The 9,439-nt window shown below is 41.9% G+C and overlaps 1 protein-coding gene across 2 annotated transcripts; it reads left to right on the top strand.

Moving 5' to 3' along the window:
• The first annotated feature begins 2,249 nt into the window (after positions 1-2,249).
• Positions 2,250-8,279, top strand: Ndufaf4 (NADH:ubiquinone oxidoreductase complex assembly factor 4). Of its 2 annotated transcripts, XM_029566730.1 has the most exons (4): positions 2,250-2,468; positions 2,706-2,809; positions 6,356-6,556; positions 7,789-8,279. In XM_029566730.1, the coding sequence occupies exons 1-4, from the start codon at positions 2,333-2,335 to the stop codon at positions 7,906-7,908; spliced, it is 561 nt and encodes a 186-aa protein (XP_029422590.1). In that variant the 5' UTR covers positions 2,250-2,332; the 3' UTR covers positions 7,909-8,279. The 2 variants fall into 2 exon arrangements, with proteins under 2 accessions (XP_029422590.1, XP_008837828.1); XM_008839606.3 differs by having other exon boundaries at positions 6,356-7,954.
• The last annotated feature ends 1,160 nt before the right edge of the window (positions 8,280-9,439 follow it).

Here is a 9,439-nt window from a genome sequence, read left to right as displayed (position 1 = left end):
AATTGGTTAAGTAATTACTATCAATCCAATTTTACTTAAGTTTAGTGGGTTTAATCAGAGTCAGTAATTTGCACAAGGGCCCACAACCGGCAGTAGGGCTGATTCAGTTAAGGTCAGCCTGTCTAGGGCCTGGCCTTGTCCTCACCGGTCCTACTGGGCTCTCTGTTCCTTTGACATTTTTTTAGTACCTACTTTGTACTAGCACTGTATATCGATACAGCAGGAAATAAAACAAAAATCTCTATTCTCAAAAAAACAAACTTTCTGTTTGAGTGTGTTGACAATACTTGGTACTAGTATCATTCACTGTCCTCTATAAACATCTGCTCTGTGGAAAAAAAAAACTACAAAACCCCTAATTTTGTACATTTTGTATTTTTGCTATTGAACTTATTCCTAGTGGCTGTTCATGTACCAAGATTTTAGGTATTGAGACATGAACTCTATCCATGTAACAAGCACTCGCCTGGAATAAAATATGAAACTGAAATAAATCTGCTCTGAAACCTGAGATGGAGCTGCTGGTCTGCAGATCATAAGCTGGAGGGAAATTCTTAAGCACAGACTTTCTGTTAATTTGTATGTTTTGGTAAGAAAAAACACATTAGGCATTTATGGTTCCGGTTTTGTTTCCAAAGGGGGCCTGTTTGTAATGTTTTGGTCTTCTAGGACCAGGTCAGGCCTAGATAAATGCAGAATGCTTTTTTTTTTTTTTGAGACAGGGTCTTATTCATAGCAGTAGCTGATCTGGAACTGGTCTGGAACTCATTATGTGGACCAAGGTGGGCATTGAATTCACAAAAATCCACCTGCCTCTGCCTTCCAAGTCCTGGGATTAAAGGGTAGTTCTACCATGCACGGGCCCAGAACACTTCTTAAAGGCCGAATCCAAGCTCTGACTGAAAGTATTTCACAATACTTTAATTTTGTGACCTCCATTGCCCTGAACACTCAGGTGACTTCTAAAGTTATTTTCATGCTGCCGGTAAGGTCAGTGGAATTTAATGAAAATGAAACTTTCGCTTTTGAAATATTTTAACAGGCCCTGAGTGAAAGTCTACGATATTTCTAAGGCACATAATAGATTTAATGAAGTCAGTGAAAATTTGTTGGCACCCATAGAAACTGGCTAAAAATTCTTGATTATGAACCTGCTTAAAAGTTCAAAGATGCAAACCTTGGAGCAGCCTGCCACCTTCAGGATAACTAACCAATTCGCTATCAGAGAAAACTGGTTTTAGATTCTGTGCACCCATGCCAATTTATATCCATATATCAATTTCTGTAAAGATGTTTTATTTCGAGCAACAGTGAAAAGCTGCATTCCTTGCAGTACTTTCAGTGATTGAGTTTTCAACTTAACAATACTAGTTTTTAAAAAACCCATCTATTTCACTTCATTGAGGTAAGATTCTGAGCTAACAGATTTTGCAGACAGTCTGTGGGAAATATTAGAAATTCTTAAAGTATTACTTTCTTCTTAGTGGGTTTTAAAAAATTATGGATCCATTACAAAATTTCTAAATAATCTTAAAATCAGTATCAGAAATACATTCAGAAAAGAAGTGGAAAGAGAGAAAAAGAAAGTAAGAGGAAGGAATTTGGGAGGAGTAAGGGGGAACAAAGACATGCTGAGAGAGAACAAGCAATGTTTGTTTTCCGCAAAGACACTGACTTTTTTTCAGTAAGACAGACAGGCAGCAGAGCTGATAAACAGGGTAGAGAACAGCGCGATGACTCAGAGCTTGTAGAAGAGTAAATCAAATTAGAAATAAGGAGAAGGGAAAGAACGGTGGAGCTGACTCTGGGCATTCGGTACAATGCATTAGAAGAACGGGAGGTAAAGCTAGCTGAAAAGGAGAAAACTGTGGCTTGGAAATGTAGCGGAGACGGGGAGAAGGGGAACGAGGGCTGCCGAAAGAAAGCGCAGCTCGGAGCAACCATTCCCTACCGAAACAGGAAAGAGTAGCTTCGGAACCCTGACCCTGAGCACTGCCCCGTGGGGTCGCAGGGAGCTCTCTGCTCCCGGCAGCTCTGAACTGTGCAACCTAGGGGTCACGTGAGAACAGATCCCCGCCTCGGCCCACGGTCGGCGGGGAGTCGCGGCTTCTCGGGTCCCTCTGCGTGGCCGACGCTCGGGGCTGAAGGTGCCGACCACGAAGCTGGCCGCGCCGCACGGGAACGAAGGAAGCGTTGCGCCTCCGGGCCGCCAGGGGGCGCCGTGCTGTCCGGGCGCCCGGCGGTGACCCCCGGCGTGCGCATGCTCTGTGCGTAGAGGTCGGCAGTGCGGGAGTTTCCCCACGTGTGTGTGAGCTGAAGGGATCATGTGGAGATGGGGGCTCGCGTGACCCGCGCCGTCAGAAACTTCAATCTGGAGAATCGAGCGGAGCGGGAGATCAGCAGGGCGAAACCGTCCACGGCGCCCAAGCACCCGTCCACGCGCAGCCTCCTGCGCGAGCAGCTGAGCCGTGAGTGCAGGGCCGCGGCTCCTCCCCACGCCCCGACCCCGGTGACATTGACTTGACCTCTCCACGCTCGTGGGCGGGGAGGCCTGTCCCCACCATCCTGGCCGTAGTGTTGTGATTTACATTCCCGATATTTTCCGAGCTGCCCAAATGATTGTTTCTTTTTAAATCTCAAGTGTTTAGGGTTTTAAAGAAAATTTCCCATTTTAAAAAGTAATGTGGCGTTTTTTCTTTCCGTAGACCATCCAGAAATTGAGGGAGAAATTGCAAGAAAAGATAACAAGCTGCTGTCGTTACTAAAAGATGTGTATGTCGATTCCAAAGATCCTGTGTCCTCCTTGCGGGTAATGGATGCTTTAATTCCCTAAACAAATAGTTTACTTTGGGGCTCTGGGAAAATGGTTAAGAAAAATAGGGCAGGTGGTGAAACGAGGGAGTGAATAAGTGCAAAAAATAGTGTAAATGTTAGGAGAGAGCAGTGTTCTCCGAGAGATACGTGATTCATTGACTACCATTGTTGTGAAAGTATTGATTGAATAAAAGTGAATTACTTGACATTATTTCAGAAGTTGGAGGATTTGGTTAAGGTACTTTTAGTGACAATAAGACCTTTAGAGCTATTTTCATTTCTTCTGTAAATTAAGATATGTTCTAATCTCAAGAATACCATTAGTGCTTTGGATTTGTGTGGCATACTTGTATTTTCCAGGATATATTAGGATATGAATTAAGTATTATCTGTAAGTTCATATAACATGTTAGAGTGCTAGGTATGTAACATACTTGCTAACATAGTGTTTGGATGTACTGATGAATAAAGCAGACCTTGTTCCTACTCTCACAGAGGCTTCTGATACGTTGAAGGCCTCAGACGTTACGCAGATGAGCAGCCATTCAACTGTAATGTAACCGTAGGCACTGTGAGACCGTATCAGAGTCACCTATTTGAAACTGGAGGATAAGGGACAGATAACTGGTGAGGAACTGACATTTGAACTTGGGCCTGGAGAGTGAATTGAAGTTGGAATCTGGGAGAGGATCGTGATTAGGGAGAAGAGTTTTGCTAAGGGACAGTGAACTACAATTCCCAGATTTTTTGCTTAGCAGAAACAGTTGGGAAAAGTGCTTGATGCCAGTGAGGGTATGGAAGTGGTAGGGTGAGCGATGCTTTGGAGAGTGGCTAGAACTTACATGGTTAGGGACAGTGGGAGGGCTGTCTCTGGAAGAAATGAGTGTGGGTAGAGTGTCATGGCCAGGTTGTGAAAGTTCTTACCTTGTCAAAGAATTTTGGTTTTAACAGGAGGGCTTTAGGAAGTCACTGAAGAGTTCAGTGTAGAAAAATGATGGCAGATTTCAGCTGGGTGCAGTGGCACAGGCCTTTTAATTCCAACACTCAGGAAGTAGAGGCAGGTGGAACTCTGTGATATTGAGGCCAGCTTGATCTGCATAGTGAGTTCCAGGCCAGGTGGGGCTACAAGGAGACCTTGTATCAAAAAAACACAAAGCAACAGGGCCGGAGAGATGGCTCAGGAGTTAAGAACACTGGTTGTTCTTGCAGAAGACCCAGGTTCCAATCCCAGAACCCACATGGCAGCTAACAACTGTCTGTAACTCCAGGGGATCCGACAGCCTCTTCTGTCCTTTGTGGGCATTGCACGACATGGGTACACTTACCTACACTCGGGCAATACACACATACACATAAAATAAAAAACAGAAAAAGCAACAAAATAATGGCATATTTGTGAGTAGGGCTAGGAGGAACAAAGTTAACTGATAGGTGGTTTTTAATAGTTCTTCATGTGACTCCGGCATGGACTAGGGTATTTTGATGGTGGTAGAGGTTAAGCGAATGGGTTTGAGAGAGACTTAAGAGCCTTCAACAGGATTTGGTCATAGATCAAATAGAGAAAATGGGGAGTTGTTAGCTATAATCTTCAGTTTGAGGCATGGACATGGGAGCAGATAGATTGGTGGTAGGTTCATTATTAGACACTGAATTTCAGGTGTATAAGGTCATCCAAGTAGAGATGCCTATTAGGCATTTGGGATTTGGGGATTGGATGTCTAAAGGTTTGTGGCTGTAGATTTGAACATGATCACATGTAGACCATAATGGAAGGTAAGGAACTGAGGGATTTCTTTGGAAGCATGTGTTGAGTAAGAAAAGTACATAGGGCTACAGATGTGGCCCAAATGATAGAGTACTCACTTGGTATGTACCAGACTCTGGATTTGATCTCCAGTACCACATAAAAATGGGACATGTGGGGCTGGAGAGATGGCTCAGTGGTTAAGAGCACTGTCTGCTCTTTCAGAGGACCTGGGTTCAATTCTTAGCATCCACATGGTGGCTAACTGGTAAGTCTAGTTCCAAAGTATCCAATGCCCTCTTCTGACCTCCAAGGGCATTGCAGGACATGGGTACCCCTACCTACATGCAGGCAGGCAGTACACTCAATTAAAAAACAAAAAAAAGGAACACACCTGTAATCCCAACACTTGCGAGCTAGAGATAGGATAACCGGAAGTTTAAGTTCAAGGTCATCCTCGGCTAGTTGAAAGCTGGCCTGGAATACATGACACCCTGTTTAAAAATAAAAGAATAAATACAGAGAAAGAAGATGTAGATAGAACTTCATTGTCAGCAGGAGAAAGATGCACTAAGAAAACAAAGAAGAAACTGAGTGCAGATGGAACCTAAAAGCATAACATGGAACCTCTGGGGTGGTGCTGGTAGTTGCAGGTAGATTGGTACAAGATAGTCAGCAGTGTGAGCTATAGTGAGGTGCTGTCCTGAGTTCAAGTAAGGTCTGAAGGTACCTCTGAGTTAAGCAACTAGGGAATCATTAGAAACAGGGGATCATTAGAGAGGCAGATATCATTGGATTTAAACTTTAGCAAAAGAGAAGGAAACTGATCTTAAAATAAGTGTTGGTTTGGGGTTTGTTGGGGGTTTCAAAAAGGTAATGATTACAGAATTCTTATTTGTTGAGCAAGTAGCAGTGTAGGCAGGGTGTGATTGAAAACAGAAAGCGGGAATGGTTGGCACAGTTAGCCAGGAGAATGTAGTACAGAGCTCAGAGGCCGGGGTTAGGCTCAGGAGGGACAGACAGGTGGGAGGGGCGCTGTGTATGAATTGATTTTTATTTATATTAGAATATTGGAGACTTGAGGCAGCATCTCTGATAATGTGTCAGTTCATTCAAGGTGTTTGGGGCATTAAATAAAAAATGTGAAGCTAGAGAACAGAAGTCATCAAGTCAGCTGCTAGATCACTGTTAGAACCCTGTCCTTGTAAAGCAGGTACAGTTTTAATCTAATCAGTTATTCTTTAAATATACAAGTTGAGGGTCCCTTATCTGGAATACTTGGAATCAGAAGTGTTTCAGATACTGGATTTTTTTTTTCTTTCTGATTTTGGAATATTTTTATGTGTATAATGAAGTATGTTGTGCTAGGATCCAATTCTAATCATGAAATCCATTTATATTTCATGTACAACTTAAGTGAAAGGAAAAAGTTTATATGGTATTCTTTGTATACCTGACTTTGACTGCTGACCATCAAGTTGGGTGTGGAATTTTCTACTTGTGGCATCATGCTGGTGCTCAGAAATTTTTTCATTTTAGAGCACTTCGGATATTAAATTTTTCAATTAGGAATGCTCAGCTGTGGTGAATGAGTGGTATGCTTTCCATTAGAGTTTTCTAGTGCTCAGGACACTTTCTGATTAGTTTAAGCTATAGTTAGGAAAAGACAATCATAAGAAATTGTACTTTGAGGAAGTATGTGAAAAGTTTATTTGAAAAGAAACAGCATAGATTTAAGAGTTGAGGAACATGTAAACCTTTTTTTCCTAAAAGCCCTTTGTTTGTTTTTTGGTATAGGCAAAAGATACTGAACGACAGCAAGAGCCAAAGGAATTCAGACTGCCAGTGGGCCATCACTTTGATATGAATACCATGGACATCCCCAAAGGCAAAATTTCTGTTGTAGAGGCATTGACACTTCTCAATAATCATAAGCTTTCTCCAGAAACATGGACTGCTGAGAAAATAGCACAAGAATACCATTTAGAACTGAAAGATGTAAATGCACTTTTAAAATACTTTGTTACTTTTGAAGTCAAAGTCTTCCCTCATGAAGGCAAGAAAGCAATACAGTCAAAATGCAGAGAAATCACAGAATGACTTTTCCTCTGTGTACTTCTGATCCCTCTGTCCTCATTTTTAGTATGTTAATTATATAAATCACTGTGAATTTGGTGCTCCCTGCTTTGAGAGCATACTATGTATTGAGCTCTTTGACTTCTTCAGGATTACTCATCGGATTATTTTTTCCTTTTTTAATTTGACTTCTGCATGGGTTCTATGTATGTTAGGATGAATGATCACACGTATAAATTTATGACAAGTAACAGATAACGTGTCATTGATTGGCCCATAGTGTACATTTAACATTAGAAGATTCACTCTCCAGGTTAGGATGATTAGTTGATTCTTTGTAGGAGGCCTTATAAGCAAGAGCTGGCCTGACTGCTCTAAGACTGGTGTTTTCTTCTTAGGGAAAGATGCTTATCAGTGAGGCAAAGTGACCACATTTCAGAGAGGAAACTGACTACAACATCAGTAGAAAAGGTCCATTACTGCTCTGTTGAATAAGAATTTGTAAGGCCTTCTTTTGTTTTGAATCGGTTTTAGGTATGAAATAAAGTTACAAAGAGGAATCAGTGGTATCTATAAAATGTTAGCAATCTCCTTTGACAAACAGAAATAGGTAAGCTTTCAGACAGGCAGGAACTACTTAGCTTTCCTCTAATTTAGAAATAAGAGAAACATGAACAGAACCCAGGATAAGTGAAATTTGGTGATCAAATATATCTATTTCTGTTTTCATGCCAGTTGAAAGAAGAGGAAAAAATAGCAAGTAGAAGCATGAAATTCAATCCCTGAAGGGCCCTGGGAGGCACCACTGCGTTCTCTTAAACTCAGGAGCACAGCACGAGCTAGTAATAGAATCTTTGGCAAGATTGAGTTCCGCTCAGTCTGATACATTGCACTTGTGGGTTCTTGGGTAGATTGTGTGACCTCTCTGAAATTGAATTTCTGCTATAAAGGATTATAGTGCTGTCTTCCTTATGTAAATCGAAGGGCTGTTGTGAAGATAAATAATGAAGGACTACAGAGGACCAAGCAAATACAGATTTTTATAGTTAAAAATAGGTGCCTGAGGAGCATGTAACTGAGATTTCTGTAGTTTATGACATGGGGAGGCCATAATTTAGGTTCTCAAGATCCTACTAATATTTTTTATCTGTTAGGCCCAAAAGAAGCACATTTCCACAGGACAGAAGGAAGGAGCTGGGAGAATTGGGATTGTCGGCGTCTTCCAAGGGATAAAGGCAGGCATTGTATTTCCCTGGAGAGTCCCTTGGAAATGACGTGGACGATGTCCAGGAGGAGTTCCTCTTAGTGATGGAATGAGGCAGTTGTACTGTTGAAGACAAAATGGATGGAAAGTTTGCAAGCTCTTTTTTTTCTTTTTTTTCAAATCTAGCACCATGTGAATAAATTACACCTAGTTTGGTTTTGGTTCCACACAGTAATTTTAAGAAAACATGAAAATTGTTATCAGTGTATAATTGTATTTGCACACTATCAGTCAAAACCATTTTCTTGGAGATCTTAGCAGACCGCCAGAGAGTGCCTGTTCCGGCCTCCCCCTGGACTAGGGGCTGAGAACTCAGGACTGCCTGACAGCACCTGGATCCTGCCTCCACATGGTGATAAGAGTTATGCGATTTGGGAATCTTTTCGATAGACCCACTGAAGGGGGTACTCCAGTTGCCTCACCCTGTGTCCGGATTCCCTATCCACAAGTTGGGCAACCTCTTTGGAGAATGGTGTGATAAGAATAGAAGGTAGGAATTGACTAGGCAGTTAGGGTAAAAAGACCCCAAAGAAGGGTAACCAATTTCTTGGCTGAAAGTCAAAATGTCCTTGGGCCTCTTAGCAACATTCTCCATTCCAAAGGCCAAAAATGTTGAAAGTATTTGGGAGCTCTTATCCTTAAAAGATTTTAGGGTTACCTCCTCAGAGGGAGGAATGTTAGAGTAGCAAAAAGCCCCATTTGAAAAAAAAAAAAATGAAGTTATCAGAAAAAAGTGATGGGGAGATATGGGGAGGAGTTGGAGGGGAGGGAGTGGGCATGGATTTGATCAAAACACCTTATGTGCATGTATGAAATTCTCAAATTATTAAACTATCTTCTTGTATGTCAAAATCAATACTAGAATCAAATAGTTCTATTTTTAACCATCTTTTCCTATGTGGTTAGGCAGCTGTAAATACTTCTATTATATGGTATCCAAAAATAAAATACTTCACTATTATTATTTTGCCTGATATATTACTTTTTTATCTAGAATACTGGGGTGTTAATGTCATAGAACTTGCATGGAGTTTAGATTTTGCAAAACATGATTTTTGATTTCAGCGCTATTGCTAGCTGTGTCAGCCTGGTGACAGGCACCTTTGACCCACCAAGCCATGTTGCTGGCTCTTTTATTTTTTTCCTAGTCACGCTTCAGGATGGTTCACGTGCACAGAGACAGTTGTTTGAAGACAAATGAGGAAAGAAGTCTGAAGGTGATCATCTGACTCCACTGGGAGGGGTGGGTTGTGTGCTAAATGTTCATGGCCCACTGTGAATGAGTAGGGCACTTCAAAATTGCTGCTGGGTTTGGGGCAGCTGTTGGCTGACTGCCTTTTATCCTACTGAGGTCATAAAGGATGACATCTTGCTGCTGCAGTGACACAGCCATTGCTGTGGGCTGTTCTGATGGCCATTTACTGCATACAAGAACAAAGAAGGCTGGAGAGATGGCTCAGTAGTTAAGAGCACTGTTGCAGAGGACCTGAGTTCGGTTCCCATCACCATCCATAACTCCAGTTTTAGGGGAGCTGATGCCC

This window comes from Nannospalax galili, unplaced genomic scaffold (assembly GCF_000622305.1).
Source record: "Nannospalax galili isolate Female #2095 unplaced genomic scaffold, S.galili_v1.0 scaffold78, whole genome shotgun sequence".
NCBI lineage: Eukaryota > Metazoa > Chordata > Mammalia > Rodentia > Spalacidae > Nannospalax > Nannospalax galili.
Note: the sequence above shows the minus strand (reverse complement) of the source record. Positions and strands in the feature narration are given on the sequence as shown.

Bases quoted from the DNA above. Each gene is read 5' to 3' on its own strand.
- Ndufaf4 (XM_029566730.1), top strand. From the start codon at position 2,333: ATGGGGGCTCGCGTGACCCGCGCCGTCAGAAACTTCAATCTGGAGAAT. The intron at 2,810-6,355 runs GTAATGGATGCT...TTTTTGGTATAG, and splicing joins ATCCTGTGTCCTCCTTGCGG to GCAAAAGATACTGAACGACA. The intron at 6,557-7,788 runs GTAAATGCACTT...TTTATCTGTTAG, and splicing joins ACCATTTAGAACTGAAAGAT to GCCCAAAAGAAGCACATTTC.